Source organism: Diceros bicornis, chromosome 23 (assembly GCF_020826845.1).
Source record: "Diceros bicornis minor isolate mBicDic1 chromosome 23, mDicBic1.mat.cur, whole genome shotgun sequence".
NCBI classification, from domain to species: Eukaryota; Metazoa; Chordata; class Mammalia; order Perissodactyla; family Rhinocerotidae; genus Diceros; species Diceros bicornis.
In genome coordinates, this window is record NC_080762.1 from 57,020,798 (window position 1) to 57,044,555 (window position 23,758).

The following is a 23,758-nucleotide window of genomic DNA, read 5'->3' on the forward strand; positions in this document are numbered from 1 at the left end:
TCACGTGGTTATTTGCCATTTATGTATCTTCTTTGGAAAAATAACTGTTGAAGTCCTTTGCCCATTTTTTAATTGGGTGGGTTGTTTTTTTTTTTTCTGTTTTTTTTGGTTGAGTTATAAGGAGTCTTATACATATTATGGATATTAACTCCTTATCAGTTATACGATTTGCAAATATTTCATTCCATGCGTTACCTTTACACTCTGTTGACTGTCTTTTTACCTGGCTTTTAAATTAGAAAAAACTAAAAATTTGCTTAATAAATAAAATGACTATCATAAAAATAAGCTTCAATATCATATTAGGAGCAGTGAAAAGCAGGGACAGTGCAGGAAGATAGAGAGAAAATGAACCTGAAGAGAATGTGAAGACAGAAGAGTATGGAGACAAAGAAAGGCAAACACAAAAGCATGTAGTTCATAATATTTGTGTCATAAATATTTTTATCCCATTTAATTATTCAGTTAAGTTTTAGTTTTGACATCTCTTGCTTCTAGTAATATTCATTCATTCATTCCTAAAGTACATCCTGAGTGTCTACAATTATGGCTTTGCCTGCATTCAAGAGGTTTTTATCATGTTAAGAGGTTAAGAGAAGATAGAAATTAAGGTGGAATGAAGTAAGCGCAGTAACAGAAGTACTGTGCAGAGGGAGCCTGCAAGGGACAGTGTGCCTCTCCACTGTGTGCCTTCCAGCATAAGCAGCTCTGCTAGCTCTGAATGAGCCCTCGTCTGTTGGTGGCCTTCCCGGTATTTCTGACCACTTCTCTGGACAGGGCATTCTTCTAGGAGTTGAAGTTTCTGAAGTGGAAAAGCCATGGCTATTCCAATTTAGGTTGAAACTCAAAAAAAGATGAAATATTTTAAAACAATGAGTAATAAAATTCAAACTCTTGCCTATCAGGTGACTTCATAATTCAAGGCCAATTTAATTTAGCACAGGTCCCTATCTTCATCCTCCCTCCCCAACCAATGACAAATGCTTAGTGTTTCTTAGCTGTTTCCTCTTTATTTTGGTGTTCCTCTTGAAATGAACTTTAGTACCAAGCTTTTCTAACTACTGGGCAGTGTGGTCTGCGGTGGGTGGAGGAAATCACAGGTGTGGCCAACTTCTGTTGGAGGCTGACTATTGTCATTGTTGGGGGATTTCTATGAAGTAACTGGATTGAGCAAGGTTCCATTTTTAGCTGACTTTTTCCTAGGGCATCATACTCTGCAGCACTTCTGGCTACCAGCACCAGAAAGGTAGGCTGTTTTGAAACACTCCATTAAGTGAGGTAATTTTGCATAAGTTAACTATTTTATTTAATTAATTTTGAAGTAAGTTTCTCTCATTTATTGTAAGCAAAAGAATCGAGCTTTTAAGTGTATAGCTTTGACTTCTATATAGACTACATTGTATTCACCACCAAAAGTCTAGTTGCCATCCGTCCCCATACAAATGACCCACTTTATATCCATTTCACTTTCCCTCTACTCCCCTTCGGTAACCACCAGCCTGTTCTCTGTATCTACCTTTGTGTGTGTTTGTTTATCTTCCACATCAGTGAAATCATACAGCATTTGTCCTTCTCCATCTGACTTATTTCACTTAGCATAATACCCTCAAGGTCCATCCATGTTGTCACAAATGGCAAGACTTCATCTTTTCTTTTTACGCCTGAGTAGTATTTCATTTTGTATATATGCCACATCTTTATTCATTCATCTGTCAATGGGCACTTCTGTTGTTTGTCTTGGCTACTGTGAATACGATGTAGTCTATACAGAAGTTGAAATATAATGATGTACACATAAGTTAACATATTTTAAATTGTGGATTTAAAGAGGTTTCACATCCTAAACTAAATGACAGAACCTATAACAAATGTTTTCCATCAAATATTTTTCAGTGAGACAGTTACTGTTGTAATGTAATTGCATTATAAAACTTAAATTTCTTTATATGTGTAGTGTCACTAGGCCCAAATTACAGCTGTCAAGAACCTTCCAAAGCATTTAGGAACTTTCTGCTTCCTCAAGATAAATTTTTGTTGTATTCTAGTCAGTACGTACCTCATTCACTGCTTTTACACCTATATTTAACTAGAAAAAAAAAGTTTAAAAACAGTGATTTCCCTTCTAGTGCTAAGCAGTTGGCACAAAATACCTTCTTTTTAAAAATACAACATACTTTTATAATCAATATTGCTTCTGTAGTAAGAATTCTGCCCAGGAATAGCCATAATAACTAAAAGAAAAGTTATCACTTTTTGAAATTACTAAATCAAGTATCGAAAAGAATTCATCACTGCTAAATGATCCAGAGTTAGAAATGCTTTTTACTTGCTACTGATCTTGACTGCTTTATGGAGAGACTAAAATTAGCTGAAACAAATCCATGAAAACTGAGCTAAATCCAAGGGGCCATGTATGATTACAGCAACAAGATATTTGGCTGCCTCAGACTCATAATCAGGCTTAGCACATAGATCTGTAGCCAAAGTGACTTCTGGGCCCTTGGAACTGTCTTACGTACCTGCTGTGGCCTAAAGCTGACATGGGAGCTTCTCCCTAGGCTGATACCAGAGATCCAAGTTGACATTTCTAGGGACATGTAGGGCCCTCTGGCCCACTTGGCTGTATTCATCTTCTAGTCTATCCAGAAAGGTTGAGGTGTCTGAGGAGCCAGCCAAGGGCCCAGGTGGTCATCCCACTCTAACCCTTGTGACCACATATCATTGAAGATGGAGAGGAAGAGCAGTGCCAGCACATTCTAATTTTTTCTGTCAATTCTGACTTAAAACTAGGACAACACTAGTTATCAGTTATTAAGGATTTGTCTTCAATGTTAAGCACTCGTGGCCGTGACAGTTTCATAAGAAAATATTGTATGATATAAAATGACTACCCTCATTCTCTCTTCCTTTATTTTATTCTCTCTTAACAAGGTTACCAAAAAGTTTTCCACATTATGGATGAGAGGAAACTATGATGATTTCCAATATTTCTATTTTATAGAATTTTCATTAATGTTCAAAGACAATTACTGGTGACGATTTCCTGCAGAAATCTTAGAAGTCAACTTTCATCCTACGTACTACTTGCTAATATTGGAAATTAGCTGAATGATTCTGGATGATTTTGTATAGTTTCAAATTTTTAGCCCTAAGAATTTGAGGGCTTTGAAATTGCCTCCTAAACTAGCAGAATCAAGCAGAAGACTGCTAACTTTCGAAGCAAGTTGAAAGATAAGAATTTTAATTTGGTACATTTAGTGGACAAAGTCCTCATGAGCAGGCAAATCTACAAGCTGAGTTTTTTTTCCAGGTTTAGTTTTAGGGCCACTATATCTCTCTTTGATGAACACTGCACAAAGTTACGTTAACAGGTTCACTGTATTAGAGCACCTGAGAGAAAGAGTATAAGATAAGAGTTTATAACTATTTTCTCAGATACACAAAAAAAGCACAATTATAATCTCTGTCCTCTTCATAAATTAATGACAAACCCATAATAACCTAATAAGGTTATTTTAATGGGGGCTAAATATAAATACTTATCTCCTATCTAGTCTCTTGCACTGATTAAAAGTCTTCTATGAATAGAAAGCTATAACTGTCTCTCTTCAAGTTTGTCTGTACCGCGTAAGCATTGATCAGTTTTGGACAATTCATTCATAGCTGCCTGTCTTTGGTGAGTGGTCTTCACAAATCTGAGCAGATTGACGATGGCAGCAGGTGTCACTCCAGGAATACGACCAGCAGCCCCAATCTAAGAATTAAAACCACAAGAGAAACGTAAGTGAGCTGTGTCAAAACAAATCAAATCAAATCAAATTTATTTTCCTCCTATTAATCTATATATTATGGTTTATTTAATATTTTCAACACTATTAGCTCAATATATCTTCAAAATAACTATAAAGTAGATAAAGGAAATGTGATTATTACTAATATTTTCATTTTGCAAACTGGGGAAACTGAGGCTTAGCGATGTTAAAATGACTTGTCCAAGATCACACAACTAACAGATGTTAGCGTACCTACTTTTTCTTTTCATTAAATTAATATCCCCAGCAGGGTGCTGGGCAGCACCCTATAATTAATCTCAATATTTCTTTGATGTATTTTTACAGTGAAATGTATGATTATTCACTCTAAGTGGTATAAAGACTAAACAGCTTCATGTCAGTTCACCACCAAATGAATCTGTAGCAAACGTCTGTCAGAGCTTTTTGTATTTCAGAATTGTGGATAAGGGGTTGTGAACTCTGATGACCAGTGCTGTCCAACTGAACTTTCTGTGATAATGAAAATTTTCTATAACATTTGCACTGTAATAATGCACTGTCCAACATAGTAGCCACCAGCCATATGTGGCTAATAAGCACTTGAAATGTGGCTACTATGACCGAAGAGTTGAATTTTCATTTTTATTTAATTTTAATTAATGTAAATGGTGACATTTGGCTAGTGGCCATCATGCTGGGCAGTGCAGCCTATGATTGTCCATAAAAACATAACCCAAAATGAAGAGGATACATTATAGAGTTATAAAATTTAAGGCCTGTTTCTCTGGTTTTCATGATGACTATTGCTAAGAACACTATGTTATATTGATGAAATCACTCCTCCCATTAACAATTATTTTTTTCACAAACCATATTTTTGTTAAATGCCTTTTTATTTTATGAACCACTACTAAAAAAAAACAAAAACAAAACACTGCCCATTAAACTATGATACACCATCAATTTTTAGGGTACAACTAAGTTTCAGGGATGTTAAAATGTGCACCTCAGAATCAATAAATATAGCTTCTCGATCTTTAAATATTTGTTATTATAAGTGTAATACTATATAACACAGTTTTTTACAGATGTGCCATGCGTGCATATGTGCGCGTGTGCGCGCACACACACACAGAAACTGAGGCCGAAGCATGGAGTGGGGGACCTCTGTGGCTCCCCTTTCCCCTAGGAGCTCCCAAGCAACACTATGGAACCCCTAGGGAGGGATCCAAGAAGTGGTTTGAAAACCACTGATATGTATTATTTTTTAACCTAAAGTGCTTTAAGTCATGCATATAGTTTGCATTGATGGTTTAGCACATGGTTGAGACTAGAAAATAATTATAATCAACCCAATTCTTGACTTCTAGTTATTTATTTAGACTAAGCTTTTTCATCTCTCAAAAACGTACCAACATCTGTGATATACAGAGATATATGAAAATAAGAGGTTAAGTTTTTTATGATGAAATGAAACATTAGTTATGTGGCCATTGTAAATCCAGGTTTAAAAAAATTAAAGCACTGCCTCTTTATTTATAATCTGTTCCTATGCACTGTCTTTGATCTTACCGTCTGTGGGCGACTGAACTGTAACTTCTCTCGAACTTCATAGGACAAAGACACATCTCTGAGAGTCAAATAATCTAGGTCTTCTGGCAGTTGGAGAGCTTCATCTCGCTGAACTTCCTTTATTTCTTGTTGCTGATGGAATAACACTGATTCATAAGTGGCTGGTGAACAAAATTAATTACGTTATGATACTCAGATTATTTTAACAACTTACATTTTTATACCTTTTCCCAATTTACAAAGAGCTTTTGCATATGTTATACCATTTACCACTTATCCCAACACCATGAGACAGGTGGGGCAGGTGTTCCCTTCCAGAGATGAGGAAATTGAGGCTAACATGAAGAGAGGTGGTATCTTGCATATTAACTACAACATTCTGTCTGGTAGTTTATTGCATGTCTTTTTCATTTCAAAAATCTAGAAAATTAAAGGTAAAAAAAGAAACTGCTTTCCCTCTCAGTGCAAATTTTGGTGGAACATTTCCCTCAGTAGGCTTTCGGTTTGAATTTTAAGTCCTCAAGATAGGATGTTTCTCCTAGAAAAGTTTTCTGAATTATGTCTATATAAAGCTATAATTTAAAAAAGCAGAGATTCTCAGATGACAATATACAATTTAAATAGTTTAACTAAGGTTTTACTCAGAAGTTAAGTTGGAAAGATAATTCTGCAATTATTTTGTAATCAAAGCATTCTGTTCTTAGAAAAATAAATTCAGAACCTGTTTTAAAACCTAAATTGAGGTGGGCATTCTGTCCTTTTCAAGAAAGCAAGCCTTCCCTAAAGGTTTTGGTAGCATCTGTTTCCATCACTTAACTTGCAGCCAGAAAATCTCAGCTCTGAGCCTGGCTCTACCAGTGAATTACCCTCTGACTATGGGCACGTCATTATCCTTCTGAGCCTCAACTTCTTTATCTAGAAGTTTTAAGGGCTGACCCAGATGACTTCTGAAGCTCTTCATGGCAACAAAGGGTAACTGTGAAGTGCCCAGGCCTTGCAGTCAGACAAGCCAGGTTCAGACTCCAGCTCCGCCACTCACCAATTGTGTGATCTTGGGCAAGTGACCACTTGTCTGTAGAATTAAGACAATAATGCTAATACCTAGCCTTCACAGGACAGTTCTAAGTATCAAAGAAAATAATGCATGTCAAGGGCTTAATACAACATTGTAATATAACAAATTAGTATAATAAGTTGTAATATAATTTTATGACTCATGCATAGACTCTTCAGGGGATCATGGAATATAAATGAGGTAATGTATGTTAAAAGTATATTTATCTAATCTTTCAAATATGTATATAGCAAAATGAGAGATAATACAAAGAAAAATTTGAAATTGATTTCTGTCCTCAAGAAACTTGTTGTCGAGTGGAGGATGTAGTGATTTGAAAACCACTGATATGTGTTCTATTTTAACCTAGTGTGGTTTCTTTTAAGCCATGGATATAAATTAGAGTCTTTATATGTGTCAGAGTCTTAAAAGAACAAGGCAAAAAAGTAGCTACTCCATGGCGGAAGTCAGGGTTTCCTATAAATAAGTTAAAGATAATTCTTTTTTTTCCATTTATTTTATTGAGGTCAAAATGGTTTATAACATCGTGTAATTTCAGATGTACATTATTATTTTCAGTTTCTGTATCTACTGCATCGTGCTCACCACCAATAGTCTAATTTTTACCCGTCACCATATATATGTGTCCCTTTACCCTTTTCGCCCACAGCCCACTCCACCCCTTTTCCCTCTGGTAACCACTAATGTGTTCTCTTTATCAATGTGTTTCTTTATCTTCCACATATGAGTGAAATCATACGGTGTTTGTCTTTCTCATTTCACTTAACATCACACCCTCAAGGTCCATCCATGTTGTTGCAAATGGGACAATTTTGTCTTTTTTATGGCTGAGTAGTATTCCATTGTATATATATACCACATCTTCTTTATTCATTCCTCAGTTGATGGGCACTTGGGTTGCTTCCACGTCTTGGCTATTGTGAATAATGCTGCAATGAACATAGGGGTGCATAAGTTTCATTGAATTATTGATTTCAAGTTCTTTGGACAAATACCCAGTAGTGGGATGGCTGGATCGTATGGTATTTCTATTTTTAATTTTCTGAGAAATCTCCACACTGTTTTCCCCAGTGGCTCCATCAAGTTTGCATTCCCACCAGTGGTGTATCAGGGTGCCCTTTTCTCCACATCCTCTCCAACATTTGTTATTTTTTGTCTTGGTAATTATAGCCATTCTGACAGGTCTAAGGTGATATCGCATTGTAGTTTTGATTTGCATTTCCCTAATAATTAGTGATGTTGAACATCTTTTCACATGCCTGTTGGCCATCTGTGTATCTTCTTTGGAAAATGTCTGTTCATATCTTCTGCCCATTTTTTGATTGGGTTGTTTGTTTTCCTGTTGTTGAGTAGTATGAGTTCTTTATATATTTTGGAAATTAACCCCTTATCGGATAAATGGTTTGCAAATATTTTCTCCCACTTGGTGGGTTGTCTTTTCCTTTTGTTCCTGGTTTCCTCTGCCTTGCAGAGAAGCTTTTTAGTCTGATGTAGGCCGATTGGTTTATTTTTTTCCTTTGTTTCCCTTGCCTGAGTAGACATGGTATTCGAAAAGATGCTACTAAGACTAATGTCAAAGAGTGTACTGCCTATATTTTCTTCTAGGAGTTTCATGGTTTCACATCTTACCTTCAAGTTTTTAATCCATTTTGAGTTAATTTTTGTGTCTGGTGTAAAATAATGGTCTATGTTCATTCTTTTGCATGTGGCTGTCCTGTGTTCCCAACACCATTTAATGAGGAGACTTTCCTTTGTCCATTGTATGTTCTTGGCTCCTTTGTCAAAGATTAGCTGTCCACAGATGTGTGGTTTTATTTCTGGGCTTTCAATTCTGTTCCATTGATCTGTGTGTCTGTTTTTGTGCCAGTACCATGCTGTTTTGATTACTATAGCTTTGTAGTATATTTTGAAGTCAGGAATTGTGATGCCTCCAGCTTTGTTCTTTTTCCTCAGGATTGCTTTAGCTCTTCAGGGTCTTTTGTTGCCACATATGAATTTTGGGATTCTTTGTTCTATTTCCATGAAGAATGCCATTGGGATTCTGATTGGGATCGCAATGAATCTATAGATTGCTTTAGGTAATATGGGCATTTTAACTATGTTTATTCTTTTAATCCACGTGCATGGAATATCTTTCCATTTCCTTATGTCATCTTCGATTTCTTTCAATAATGTCTTAATAGTTTTCAGTGTATAGGTCTTTCACCTCCTTGGTTAAATTAATTCCAAGATATTTTATTGTTTTTGTTGCAATTGTAAATGGGATTGTATTCTCGAATTCTCTTTCTGCTAGTTCACTATGAACGTATATAAATGCAACTGATTTTTCTAAGTTGATTTTGTACCCTGCAACTTTGTTGTGGTTGTTAATTATTTCTAACAGCTTTCTTGTGGAATCTTTAGGGTTTTCTATATATTGAATCATGTCGTCCACAAACAGTGACAGTTTTACTTCTTCCTTTCCAATTTGGATGCCTTTTATTTCTCTTTCTTGCCTAACTGCTCTGGCCAAAACCTCCAGTACTGTGTTGAATAGGAGTGGCGAGAGTGGGCACCCTTGTCTTGTTCCTGTTCTCAGAGGAAGACTTTCAGCTTTTCCCTGTTAAGTATTATGTTGGCTGTGGTTTTGTCATATACGGTCTTTATTATGTTGAAGTACTTTCCTTCTATACCCATTTTATTGAGAGTTTTTATCCTAAATGGATGTTGGATCTTGTCAAATGCTTTCTCTGCATCTACTGAGACGATCATCTGATTTTTATTCCTCATTTTGTTAATGTGGTGTATCACACTGATGGATTTGTCGATGTTGAACCATTCCTGAGTCCCTGGTATAAATCTCACTTGATCATGGTGTATGATCCTTTCAATGTATTGCTGTATTTGGTTTGCCAATATTTTGTTGAGGATTTTTGCATCTATGTTCATCAGTGATATTGGCCTGTAATTTTCCTTCTATGTGTTGTCCCTGCCTGGTTTTGGTATCAGGGTGATGATGTTGGTCTCACAGAATGAGTTAGGAAGTGTCCCAACTTCCTCAATTTTTTGTAATAGTTTGAGAAGGATTAGTATTAAATCTTCTTTGAATGTTTGGCAGAATTCTCCAGAGAAGCCATCTGGTCCTGGACTTTTGTTTTTTGGATTACCGTTTCAATCTCTTTACTTGTGATTGGTCTATTCAGATTCTCTAATTCCTCTTGGTTCAGTTTCTGGAGGTTATATGAGTCTAAGAATGTATCTGTTTCTTCTAGGGTATACACTTTGTTGGCATATAGGTTTTCATAGTATTCTCTTATAATCCTTTTTATTTCTGTGGTATTCGTTGTCATTTTTCCTCTTTCATTTCTAATTTATTTAAGCCTTCTCTCTTTTTTTCTTAGTGAGTCTGGCTAAGGGTTTGTCAATTTTGTGTATCTTCTCAAAGAACCAGCTCTTAGTTTCATTGATCTTTTCTTTTGTCTTTTAGTTCTCTATTTCATTTATTTCTGCTCTGATTTTCATTCTTTCCCTCCTTCTGCTGACTTTGGGCTTTGTTTTTCTTTTTCTCGTTCAGTTAGGTGTTGTTTAACATTAATTGAGATTTTTCTTGTTTCTTGAGGAGGGCCTGTATTGCTATGAGTTTCCCTCTTAGAACTGCTTTTGCTGCATCCCATAAGAGTTGGTATGATGTATTTTCATTTTCATTTGTCTCCAGGTATTTTTTGATTTCTCCTTTGATTTCTTCATTGATCCAATGGTTGTTCAGTAGCATGCTGTTTAGTCTCCACATATTTGTCACTTTCCCAGCTTTTTTCTTGTAGTTGACTTCTAGTTTCATGGCATTGTCATCAAAAAAGATGCTTAATATGATTTCAATCCTCTTAGATTTATTGAGGCTTGCCTTGTTTCCCAACATATGGTCTATCTTTGAGAATGTTCCATGTGCACTTGAGAAGAATGTGTATTTTGCTGTTTGTGGATGGAATGTTCCATATATATCAAGTCCATCAGCTCAAGTGTTTCATTTAAATCCACTATTTCCTTGCTGACTTTCTGTCTGGATGATCTATCCATTGATGTAAGCGGGGTGTTGAAGTCCCCTACTATTATTGTATTGCTGTCAATTTCTCCCTTTAGGTCTGTTAATAGTTGCTTTATGTACTTTGGTGCTCCTGTGTTAGGTGCATATATGTTCATAAGTGTTATGTCCTCTTGGTAGAATGTCCCTTTTAGCATTATATACTGCCCCTCTTTGTCTCCCATTGTTTTTTTAATCTTGAAGTCTGCTTTGTCTGATATAAGTATGGCAACACCTGCTTTCTTTTGCTTTCCATTTACTTGGAGTATTGTCTTTCATCCCTTCACTTTGAGCCTGTTGTTCCATATTTCCCTTGTTTCTCTTCCCTTGTATTTCTGACTGCCATTTCAGTTTGGCGGTTTTCTGTGACAGTTTTCTCTTTATTTATGATTTGCATCTCTGCTCTGATTTTTTGTTTAGTGGTTACCATGAGGTTTGTATAAAGGATGTCATAGATGAGCTAGTCTATTTTCTGATAGCCTCTTATCTCCATTAGCCTAGGCAAGTTCCATTCCTTTCCCCTTCCCCTTCTAAGTTATTGTCGTCACAAATTATTCTGTTTTGTGTTGTCAGTTTGTGATTAAAATGAAGTTTATAGTCATTTTTCATGCTTTCCTTCCCTGTATCTTTTGTTATAATTGTTTGCTAACCTGTTCTGATAGAGAGCTGCAGTTTTCTGAGTCTGTCTCCCTATTTATCTCCTTGCTCAAGGCTTTGTAAACCTTTGCCCTTTTGTTTCAGGTATGAGGCATCCTTGATCACTCCCTCAGCTTTTGTTTATCTGGGAAAGCTTTTACTTCTCCACTGTATCTGAAGGATAGTTTCATTGGATAGAGTATTCTTGGCTGAAAGTTTTTGTCATTCAGAATTTTGAATATATCATTCCAATGACACCTAGCTGTAAGGTTTCTGCTGAGAAATCTCCTGAAAGCCTGGTAGTGGTTCCTTTGTAGATTATTCTCTTCTGCCTTGCTGCCCTTAATATTTTTTCTTTGTCATTGACTTTTGCCAGTTTTAATAGTATATGCCTTGGAGAAGGTCTTTTTGCATTGATGTTAATAGGAGTTCCATTGGCTTCACATACTTGTAAGTCCAGTTCCTTCCCCTGGTTTGGGAAATTCTCAGCTATTTCTTTGAACAAGCTCTCTGCTCCTTTCTCCCCCTCTTCTCCCTCTGAAGTATCTATAATACTTATGTTGCATTTCCTAATTGTTGGATATTTCCTGAAGAATTTCTTCATTTTTTAAAGTCTTAGTTCTCTCTCCTCTTCCACCTGAAGCATTTCCATATTTCTGTCCTCTAAATTACTAATTCTGTCCTCCATAATGTCAGCTCCGTTTTTTAAGGTTTCTAGATTGTTTTATATCTCATTCATTGTGTTCTTCATCTCCTGAATTTCTGTTTCGTTTTTTCTTAGAGTTTCAACCTCTTTGGTGAAGAATTCCTCTGCTCATTAATTATATTCCTGAGTTCACTGAACTGTCTTTCTGAGTTTTCTTGTAACTCACTGAGTTTCTTTATGACAACTACATTGAATTCTCTGTCATTTAGATTGTAAATTTCTGTGCCTTCAAGATTGGTTTCTGGAGATTTGTCATTTTCCTTCTGCTCTGGAGTGTTAATGTAGTTCTTCATGGTGTTTGATGAAGTGATCCTTTGCTGGCGCATAAGGACAGTATCAGGTCACAGATTCTACCTGCCACCACTGGGTGGGGACAGGAGCTGTGTTTTCTGAATCCACTGTGTCTGCTGAAAGTTGTGCTGGTGGGGCTCGTCTGCATTTGCCTGCTGGCTGCAGCTGCTTGGCAGGTCACACACACACACGCAGGCACTCTGGTGCAGATCTGCTGCCTTGGGTGGGGACCGGCAGAGGTGGTACACTAGGCAGGTAGGGGAGGGGGGCTTCCTTTCACGCATGTGTGGGTCTGCTCTGCAGTGACAGGTGGTTCACCCGGGCTGCTGCGCATGGGCGGGGGCCCATGCGGTGGTTGAGCCATGCCACTCTGTGGGAAGCGTTGCTGCCACTCCAAAAGCAAAAGCGTTCGCACGCAGGGCTGCCTGCTCCCCCACCTCTTCTTACAGTTGCGTGCTAGCTGCTGCGTGAGGACCCGTGACCTAGATCACTTCTGATGGGGAGGAAGGGGGGAGGGGATCTGCTCACTTCCTTCCACTGCTTCCCGGGGATCCAGTACCCCCACCTTCAGATGTGTGGCTTGTGGATCTCTCAGATGTCCTGTTGTGCTTTGTAGGGAACCCACTCTTGGTTAATGAATGTCTGTTTGGTTGTAACTTAGTGGGAAGAGACTAACGGAACAGCTCACTCCACCATGATGCTGAAGTTATTCTCTAAAGATAATTATTCTTTTTTTTTTCATTTTGTGAGGACTATTAACCTTGAGCAACATCCGATGCCAATCCTCCTCTTTTTTTTTGCTAAAGAAGATTGGTCCTGGGCTAATATCCGTGCCTATCCTCCTCTACTTTGTATGGGATGCTCCCACAGCACGGCTTGATAAGCGGTGCGTTGGTCTGTGCCTGGGATCCAAAACTGCAAACCCCGGGCTGCGGAAGCAGAGCACATGAACCTAACTGCTACACCGCCGGTCTGGCCCCTAAAGATAATTATTCTTGATTATTCTAACCTGAACCTGGTGATTTATTGGACAAAGTAAAATTGCAAACCAAGTTTAAAATATAGAATTCAATCGCCTTTTCCCAGATTCTAACAGCCTAAATGTTCAATCAGGTAGTTTTTACTCAATAGAGAAATCAGAATCTTGAAACAAAAGGTCAACATTACTCTTTACACATTAGTATACTACTAGTGTCTGGTCATTTGGAAGAATGATTCTAGAGTTTTGGTGAGTTTCCTTTTGTTGCTAGACTTTTGTTAGCAACAAAAGTCCATAGTGGGATGGTAAGGAGCACTTGTGTCATCCTATATATACAGCCAAAGCATAGCAATGTGACAGACCTCTCTGGAACTGAAAGAAAAGGCCACTTCTAGAAGGAATGCAGCATTCTCACCACCTTCACTGGTCCTCAAGGACCTAAAGTCCTTTCTTGCTTGAACAGTACATCATCATCCAACTTTTCTTACCCTTGTCCCCATCTCATTCTGTTCCTTGCCTTTTTCTCCACATAATTTCCCACCCCAAGAAAAAACATCGTCTATCAAAATGCAGAAGCTGATATTATTCTCAGTATTTTTTGTTTATGCTTGAGATTTTTCATAATGAGAAACTTTAAAAAAATACAGTGCAACTATAAAAGTCATCTGTGGATTTGATGGTCAATACACTGACCCAAAGTATGAGAGCATACCATGTGTTATAATGTACAGGGGCAGACTCTGGATTTCTTTACCTGATACAAAGTATCTGTTAACGGTAGAGTATTCTAGTATATTGTCAAAGCCAAAGACAGTATTATTTTTCTTATTATTAGAATATTAGATGGGGAAAATATAAAAAGGAAGTTCAAAGAAAAAAAAGTAGTTTTTTTTAATTTAAAGGAGAACTCTACAGTAGCACTTCCCGAACTTGAAATGTGCACACAGATCACCTAGGGATCTTGTTAAAATGCAGATGCTTACTCAGTGGATCTGGGGTGGAGCCTGAGATTCTGCATTCCTAAGAAACTCTCACCTGTTGCAATGCTGCTAGCCTGGGAACCTCACTTTGAGTAGCACAGAGCCTAAGACTATGCTGGTCCTATGGCAATAATGGCTCCTCTTGACATAGGGCTGTTAATGGATCTGCTGTCCACTCATAATCCGCACAAATGGAAAAGAGAGCATATAGCCATCTTAAGTAAAAAAGTATTTTCTACCTTCTATTTTCAGTCTTTCAGCTAGCTCTCTACATTCACTGTACTTCTTCAAGGGCTCTGGAACAGCCTTGGCCAACACCTCTGTGTTAACTTCCTCGTACTTCAGAACATCTAGAGCTCTGCAAATACACAAAAGTTTCATTAACACTGGGGTCCATATCATATAAGGCAGATTAAGAACAAGATTCTTGGGAATTGATACCAAATCTCAGAATAAATAATATCCAAGATACTCCTAGTTATTTCCACGTACAGTGAGCAAATGCAGCAGCATCTGCAACACAAGAGGACCTCAGTAAGATGTGTGTGTGATTCTCCCCCACTCCCTTCCTTTATCATGAGAAAGTAGTTGTAAAGATTGCACCGCTATAATCCATCTGTCCTCGCTTTCTTATAAGGACAGAGTATCCTCTGATAACAAGGGTTTGATTGAATTCTCTAAGAATTTACATCTAACCCACATTAAGTCCATGTCCTGTGAATGAGTCATTTTTTTGCATGCTCAGAACCAGCTGAAAGAGGGCCGGCCCAGTGGCTTAGCAGTTAGGTGCGCACGCTCCGCTGCTGGCGGCCCGGGTTCAGATCCCAGGTGCGCACCAATGCACCGCTTCTCCGGTCATGCTGAGGCCGCGTCCCACATACAGCAACTAGAAGGATGTGCAGCTATGACATACAACTATCTACCGGGGCTTCGGGGCTTTGGGGGAAAAAATAAATAAAATTATTAAAAATAAAAAAAAAAAAAAGAACCAGCTGAAAGAGATCTCCTGCTTGCTCCAAGACTGCAAAATATTCTGCAGTTTCCTTCTCATTTTGTTTGGTTCTCACAAGGTCTCACTCATCTGTATAGTTTCTCTACATTTACTGCCTTAATTTATTTTATTTTTATTTACTAACTTTGATCTTTCCCTCCTTTTTTTTTTTTTTTTTTGGTGAGGAAAATTGGCCCTGGGCTGACATCTGTGCCCATCTTCCTCTACTGTATATGGGATGCCACCACAGCACGGCTTAACAAGCAGTGCATTGGTCCATGCCCAGGATCCGAACCTGCAAACCCCGGGGCCACTGAAGCAGGGCACGCAAACTTAACCACTACGCCACCGGGCCGGCCCCAATAGATTGCTTTTTTGATAAATTCTGTCTGCCCCAAACCAATTAAACCAATTAATTATCAAGTCAACAGAAAGTCAGATCTGCCCATCCAGGGGTCCCAGCAACCTTCTTTACAGCTCCTGCTATTATCACAGTCAAGCATTATCACCCTCTGCAGATGCCTGACTCATCTCTTCCTCAGATGGCCTGCTCTAGGGAAGTCCAGAAATTCTCTTCTCACAAGGAACTGGTCAGCTTTGTTGTGCTCCAGGAGACAAGTTAGGTCAAGCAATTACAGAGGCTTCATCAGACAAACTACAATGAAACCACATAAGCCTAAGCTCCAAAACAGAAATGGCTGTCCTTTTAAAATTATAGAACATAGTGGAACACACCTCCTAATGACTAACCAAACAGTTACCCTGGAATCTAGGAGGATGGCTGACCTCAAAGAAGAGCCCTTGACCACCTAACTTAAAAAAATTTAAATAACTGGTTTACAAGGCTTGGAGCTGTACTTAGGTGCAAACTTCAAGACCTGCTTTGAATGAAGCCTAAGCTTCAGAGCCCAGAGCTCTGACACAGAAAGGACAAGTCAGCACACTTCAGCAGAACACGAGAGACAATGTCTGAGCTAACACATCAGTGCATCTCCCTGTAATCCTGGAAGGAAATGCGTGTGCATGTACACTGTGTATCTCTTGTTAAAATGCCTGCTCAAAGTCTGGTTCAACTTGTCAGTGCTTAGTACAGAGCCTCGCATATATGCAGTGAATGCAATAAATGTATTTTGACCAATCTGCTATCTTTTTAGCTTTATATATCTAGGCATTGATAAAGTGAGTTCCTGTAGCGAGGCTGAAGGCTAGGCTGTAAATATTCTGCAGAAATCCAATATGGGGACGGGGACACTATTTCCTCTTGAAGGGAAAGATACCTGAATTAAAAAGGAAAGCATCTGCCCAAATTACTGTTTTTAAAAAAATCACCTTAACAAAATGGCTAAAATGCTAATTAATGAATAAAAATATGAAAAAGGAGGCTATCAGTTTTATATTTTTACCAAACTAATCCCGTTAGCAAACTGTTGAAAACTTCCACTGCTCACTATGATTTCAATACACATTAGTCACATTTAACGCAAATTTTAATTATATAAATTTGAAATAGTACAATATTTTATCAAAACAAATCATAATGTTATAAATTCTTTGTGCAAAGTTTGAAATAATGTGAACCCTCCTAAATTGAAACAAATAGTTGGAAAATTGAGTGAATTATAAACTATGTAAATACTGCTGCTCTCTCCCAGTGCCACTTAGCTGGTAAACAAATATATCCACCATCCTTATTTGTGAATCAGGCTGTCATTCCTGTGAATGAGGTCCCCAAGTGTGGGTGACTACTACGCAGGTTCTTTAATACTTACTATAATTAAAAATCTGCTTAATATCCTCTAACAGGGGCGCCAGTGCTTTTGGAAATTCCCATGAAAGTAAAAACTTGGGAACAGAAGTTGTAAACAGTAAAACACCATGATGGATGAAAGCAAACAAGGACATATTATGCCAGGCTGTTAATTAAGGAGAGAGCATTTGGAAAGATTAGATAATAAAAAGCAGCATTAAAATGGGTATACCTTTAACTCCACAAAAATCCCTCACAGGGAAAACAGAGGTTAAAAAAAAGGGAAAAATATACTGAAGACACAGCTGCAAGATTTATACCCCGATATGTGCTTCTAAGCTACAACTGTAGATGCCTTCTGAGCAACCCCCTCCCCCCAATTAGCTTACTTAAAAAATTTTTTTGAGATAACATTGATTTTTAGCACTGAATAAATTTCAGGTGTACATCAAAAATCTGGAACACTGCATGGCTCTGCACGTCATCCTTGTACAGGAACCATGCTAATCTTCTCTGTATCATTCCAATTTTAGTATCTGTGCTGGCCAAAATGGGAACAGCTTACTTTTTTCTTTTTTTTTTTTTTGTGAGGAAGATCAGCCCTGAGCTAACATCCATCCTAATCCTCCTCTTTTTTGCTGAGGAAGACCGGCTCTGAGCTAACATCTATTGCCAATCCTCCTCCTTCCCCCCCCCCCCCCGCCGAAGCCCCAGTAGATAGTTGTATGTCATAGTTGCACGTCCTTCTAGTTGCTGTATGTGGGACGCGGCCTCAGCATGGCCGGAGAAGCGGTGCGTTGGTGCGTGCCCGGGATCTGAACCCGGGCCGTCAGTAGCGGAGCGCGCGCACTTAACCGCTAAGCCACGGGGCGGCCCACAGCTTACTTTTTTTTAATGGGAAAAATTAGTGCTGAAATATGCAGATTTTACATTATGCAAGGTCCTTAGGAATATATCTCTAAAGTAAAAAGCTCTCCATTAATGTCCCTTAGACTCAAAGTCCATATAACCAGAATGATAAAAACAAGGACAAAACACCCCTAAAATGTAGTAAGGGACTCTTGAAGTGAGTCCGAAGAATTTAGAACACTCTGCTTAATCAGAGAGGTTTCCTTGCTGGAGGTCACAGACAACATGAGACCATTCCAACTGCTCCATGCTGATCAAACAAATATTTCTTGGTTTGTACCCTCTAAATCTTAGGAAAGCCAGAACTCAACGGAGGCCACAGAGAAGTTATATAAAAATTAAAAGTAATAATTTAAAATCGTATATATATATTTTTTTTAATTTTTTTTTTTATAATTTTATTTATTTATTTATCCCCAAAAGCCCCAGTAGATAGTTGTATGTCATAGTTGCACATCCTTCTAGTTGCTGTATGTGGGACGCAGCCTCAGCATGGCCGGAGAAGCGGTGCGTCGGTGCACGCCCGGGATCCGAACCCGGGCCACCAGCATCGGAGTGCGCACACTTAACCGCTAAGCCACGGGGCTGGCCCTAAAATCGTATATATTTTTAATACTGCATAAAGAGATGCTACATCTAAAGGATTTTGAAAAGAAGCCAAAAGTAAGGTACATTCATTTAAAATGTGTAAGTAGGGAATCTATAGGTAATGTTTTTTTTCTGTAAATGATCTCATTTTTCTGTAAATAGTAAGAAAGGTTTATATTAAAAATGCATACCTGAGAGGCAGACTTTTATTGATACTTATAGAAGCCTCTGGAATTAACTTTTTCCATTTAGAACTTGCAAACTCAATGGATTTTAGCACAGAAATGCCTTCTTCTAAAGAAGACTTCATCCAAGAAGCTCTTTCATATCTTTCTTGGGACACACAGCCAGCTTCCTTATACCCTGGAAGAGGGAGGAAAAGAACAGAATGAGAAAGGTGTTATAGAAGAGTAAACCTGGTCACCGGACTTCAAGAAGACTTACCTCGGAATGTAAGCCTGCTATCGGCGTTATCGGGGCGCAGTGACAAACGGAACTCGGCTCGGCTGGTGAACATACGGTATGGTTCGCTGGTACCCAGTGTGGTGAGGTCATCAATCAAGACTCCTATGTAGCCTTCTGTTCGGCTAATGATAAAAGGAGGCCGTTGTCTGACCCGAAGACTTGCGTTGATTCCAGCTATCACACCCTACAAGAGGACTGAAATGTTTAAATGGCTATTATGACCTGAACAAAGAGCTTTCCTATTCAGAACACTACCTGCAAAAAACAGCATGGGGCAGTAAGAAAGCAGACACAGCCCAGAAGGGATAGCACAGAGACAGAAAATGTGATCCTTATTCAGAAACAGAATATGGGTAATGTACCACTTCATTGTTTTCAGAAATATCTAATATTCCCAATAAGCCTATGTGGGCTAATCTTTTTAAAAAATCCACCGGTAAGACTTTTCTAGCATTTTCCCACTTAGAAGTAAAAATAACACAACTTCCCACTTAAAAGGAGTAATAATATGATAATTTTCAATAAAATTATGTTCAAAGAACTAAATCTTTTCTTTCTTTCTTTCTTTCTTTTTTTGAGGAAGATTGGCCCTGAGCTAACATCTGTTGCCAATCTTCCCCTTTTTCTTTTTTCTCCCCAAAGCCCCAGTACACAGTTGTATATCCTAGTTCTTTTTCCCTTTAATTCTTCTATGAGGGATGCCACTTCAGCATGGCTTGATGAGTGGTGAGTAGGTCCGTGCCCAGGATCCAAACCGGTGAACCCTAGGCTGCCACAGCTGAACGCATGAACTTAACCCCTATGCCACTGGCTGGCCCCTAAATTTTCTTTATAAATTTCAGAAGCAAATCTACAAACAAATCTAATCAAAATATGATATCAGATCTAGGAGCTCAGAAAAGAGTAATAAGGCCACAAGTGTTTTTAAATCCTATTGTATACAGTAGCCGTCTCCATATTATCTTGCAACAGAAAGAAGTCTTCTATTACAGTTATGAATTGTATATAACATCTATATAGTTATCATAACAGACATTAAAAGGAGGTACAGCAGTTAAATAGTCCTTTTCTGTTTATAATAACATTTGAACAAGCTCTTACTTGAGCTGCAGCTTCCTCATAACCAGTGGTGCCATTTATCTGTCCAGCAAAGAAGAGCCGTTGCACCAAATGAGTCTCGAGAGAAGGAGTGATCTGACGGGGGTCTAAGTAATCATACTGAACACCATAGCCTGACCAAAGAATAAATGATACAAAATAAGTAAAAACAGAACTGGGTTTGCTTCAAGGTAGAGATGCAAAGACTATTATTAAGTGCTCTTCAAAAAAGAAGACTATTTTAAATGCACAGATGTTGGGCTTTGTCTTCTGAAGCTCTAAGCAGCATGAGTGTAACTAAGGTCTCCTGCTAAAGTGATGCTGAGCTCACACTGAAGGGCAGCTGTGATTCTCTTTACCTGGCTGAACCACCTGAGCTTTCTCCAAGCCTCTAATGCATGTGATCATTTTCTCTTGAAGTTCAGCTGGTAGTGTCACAGATAACCCTTGGGGGTAGATGAGGTCAGAATCTAATCCTTCAGGTTCCAACCAAACCTGATGCAGACGGTTTGGAAAACGCAAAACCTTTGATTCAATGGAGGGACAGTATCTAGGACAGGACATTGAAATAAAGAAAGTTAATGAAACAAACAAAAGAGGGTTGACATCATCCCTTAAAGTAACTGAGCATTGATATTTTGTCCTTACCGGGGTCCTCTTGTAGTTTCCTTAACGTGACTATTGAGGTGAAGGTTCTCAAGGATAATCTCATCCACTCTAGGGTTGGTGTGAGTCAAGTAACATGGCAGCTGATCTTCTGGCTAAAACATAGGACTAATTACAACACTGTTTTGCTTCTCTATTAGTCTGCCTCTTATTCAAATAAATTGCACACATGATATGCACTTACTTTTATAGACATTAAATCTATGCATGATGCCGAGTGCTACTTATTAAGTATTGTCAAAACAACCCCAAATATGAACCTAAATTTAAGCAAGCCTCTAGATCCATCATTTTACAGGAAATATAGAGGATCAAGGAACATGTTTAACACACCAGAGGGATGAAATCAGACCAATCTAGAATGTGGGAAATTCTAGAGTACAAATGACTCAGTTTGTTCCACATATAAATGTCAAAAAAAAAAAAAGAGCTGTTATAAGACACATCATCCAATGCAATGTGTGGACCTTACCTTGGTTCCTGGTTCAAATAAAACAATTGTAAAAAACATTTTAAATAAACTGTAAACATTTTAAATAAATATTTTAAAACTACAAAAAACAACTAGGGAAAACGGAACACTGAGTATTGGATGATGTTAAGAAATTATGTTTTGCTGGGTGATAATGGTATTGTGGTTGATTTTTACAAAGTTCTTATCTGTTAAAGACATAAACCAAAGCACTTATAAGTTAAATGATGTGATGTCTGGGATTGTTGCTTTAAAACTCAGCAGGAAGAAAGTGTTGAGGAAAGATGAAACAAGAATGCCAACAAATGTTATTTGTTAAAGCTAGGTGATGGACACATTCATTATACCATTTTTTCTACTTTCTGTAACTTGAAAATTTATTTTAAAAAAAGTAAAAATATACACACTAAGAAAGTATCATCATGATTTACATTTTACCAAAGCAAAAATATAAAAGTGACTTGCTCAAAATAACAGAATATTTGGAGCCACTCATTAGGATAACTCTCACCAGAAACTAGGACCATCAATTATTAGTCCTCAATTCTAAACACACAATATACATTTTTTTTTTATTCAAAAGATAGGCAAAAGTAGCCTGTATTCTTCAAAAATATCAGTATCATGAAAGACTGAGGAACTGTTCTAGACTAAAGATAAATGACAATTAAGTGCAATATGTGATCCTAGATAGGAAAAAAAGAAAGTTGCTATTAAGAACCATATTGGGACAATCAGCAAAGTCTGACCATAGACTTTATATTAGGATAACGGCACTGTATCAATGTATCATGATCTCTGCAACTTACTCTCAAATGATTCAGGAAAAAAAATAAGAATGTATTACTGTTTTATACATTAAATACATAGATATATATCTATATGTCTATATAGAGAGATAAATATGGGACAATATTAACAATGGGTGAATTTCAATGGTTTATAAGAGTTTGTTTTAATAGTCTTGCAACTATTCTGTAGGTCTGAAATTGTTTCAGAAAGTTTTAATAGGCAAAGTTATCAAAGTAATGAAATTTAAGAACTTATGGGGAAACACCCAATTAGCCAAATTAGCTAATCCTTTAAAGATCACTTTTTTGTACCCTAAGCAATAGTGATGTAAAGTGAACTGCTACCAAAAAGAAAAAAGGAAGAAAGAAATGGTTAGGCTATAACTTGCTGTGAATAGCCAATATCAGCTGTAAAGCCAGATTTTCATAAATTATCTTACCTCAATCCACACTGTCTTATGGATAAAGCTGAATGGTATGGAGGGATTATCTGGTGTCTGCTTGTTTAGAATGCTGAAATTAATAGACTCTTTGGCAATTCGGGGTGGAGTCCCGGTCTTTAGTCTTCCCACCACAAACCCCAACTTCTCCAGAGTCTGAGCCAACCCTATGGAAGGCTGATCCCCTAAACGTCCTGCCGGATGCATCTCCAATCCAATTACAATCATGCCTCGCAGAAACGTCCCAGTAGTCAGAATCACACTCTCTGCATACACTGTGCTTCCATCCACTAAGTGACGAGAGAGAATGAAAATCGTGTTCTGTTACCATAGATCAAAGTGGAATGTGACTAGTTTCCATTAAAACTACAGAAAAACTTTGTCTTTAGAAACTTAAGAAAGAATTTTAAATGAGTAAGAAGGCTATTTGTTATCAATCTCAAGAATTCAAGAAAGCTGGGAGGGAGAACATAATATGTCAGCCAATGCACGTGTTCCTAAAGTCATATCAGCACTGAAAAGTTAGTGTCAGTTAATTTTTTTAATTAATTAATTTTAGACTTCTGGTTAAATATGACAGACTATCTCACCTAATTTCTTCTCTCTCTTGAAACTTCCAAGAAAATAAAATAAAGGAACAAAAGAGGTATAAAACCACAAAGACAAGTAATAGGAAAGAACTTGTCAAAAGATGAGAAATCTCAAAATATTTTTGCAAGATAGAAAGCGGTTGGAAGATTGACAATTCTGATCTAGCAGAGGGGAGAGGGCTGTAACGCAAGAATCCAAAGAGAAGATACTAATGAGAATAAACTAATTTGCCTTGCAAAGGCTCAGAAACTGGAGAACTGAGAATGAGAACTAAGAAATGTAGGAATGAAGCGTGGGGCTGAAAATGAGAGAAGTAGTTGAAATCTATATATAAAGGTTTTGTTTACAGACAGATCTACTTTACAGGAAAATAGAGGTTAGTCTTCGGGTAATAGGGAATTAGTGTTTAACGGGTACAGAGTTTCAGTTTAGAATGATGAAAAAGTTCAGGAGATGGATGGTGCTGACAGTTGTACAACAGTGTGAATGTACTTAGTGACTCTGGACTGTACACTTAAAAATGTCAAAATGGCTAATTTTATGTATATTTTACCACTATAAAAAATTGTATTGTTGGGCCTATAAAATATAGACAGGGTCAAAAAATAGCATTTAAAAATACTAAATTAAGTAGCAGAAGTATAAGTAATTTAAAGGTGTAAAAGTCTACACTAATAAAAATAATATAAACATTAAATCTGGAAAGGAAAGGAGGCAGGGGAGAGAAAAGGAAATGAAAATAAAACTAATTTAGTAATTGTTTGTAAAGTCAATAAACATTGACAGAAGAAAGTGAAGATTAAGCATATCATATAAAATCATAGTTATTAAAGTAATCACCAGAACAAAAACGCAAACATTTTTTTTTTTTTTGCTGAGGATGATTGGCCCTGAGATAACATCCAGGCCCAACCTCCTCTATTTTATCCAT

At 37.6% G+C, this 23,758-nt stretch overlaps 1 protein-coding gene and 1 non-coding gene across 2 annotated transcripts in view; both read right to left on the bottom strand.

The window, feature by feature from the left end:
• Window positions 1–426: 426 nt before the first annotated feature.
• MTO1 (mitochondrial tRNA translation optimization 1) overlaps window positions 427–23,758 on the bottom strand; it is a 31,439-nt gene continuing 8,107 nt past the window's right edge. The window contains exons 4-12 of the mRNA XM_058566769.1: window positions 22,237–22,526; window positions 20,516–20,628; window positions 20,227–20,417; window positions 19,871–20,001; window positions 18,749–18,953; window positions 18,496–18,667; window positions 14,309–14,427; window positions 5,346–5,506; window positions 427–3,754 (exon numbers count right to left, since the gene is read on the bottom strand). Coding sequence (XP_058422752.1) covers window positions 3,593–3,754; window positions 5,346–5,506; window positions 14,309–14,427; window positions 18,496–18,667; window positions 18,749–18,953; window positions 19,871–20,001; window positions 20,227–20,417; window positions 20,516–20,628; window positions 22,237–22,526 — 1,544 coding nt within the window. The 3' untranslated portion in view covers window positions 427–3,592. The remainder of the gene's footprint in view (window positions 3,755–5,345; window positions 5,507–14,308; window positions 14,428–18,495; window positions 18,668–18,748; window positions 18,954–19,870; window positions 20,002–20,226; window positions 20,418–20,515; window positions 20,629–22,236; window positions 22,527–23,758) is intronic.
• Window positions 17,258–17,365, bottom strand: LOC131420697 (U6 spliceosomal RNA). Its single transcript, XR_009223620.1, has one exon. It is a non-coding gene; the product is annotated as a U6 spliceosomal RNA (small nuclear RNA).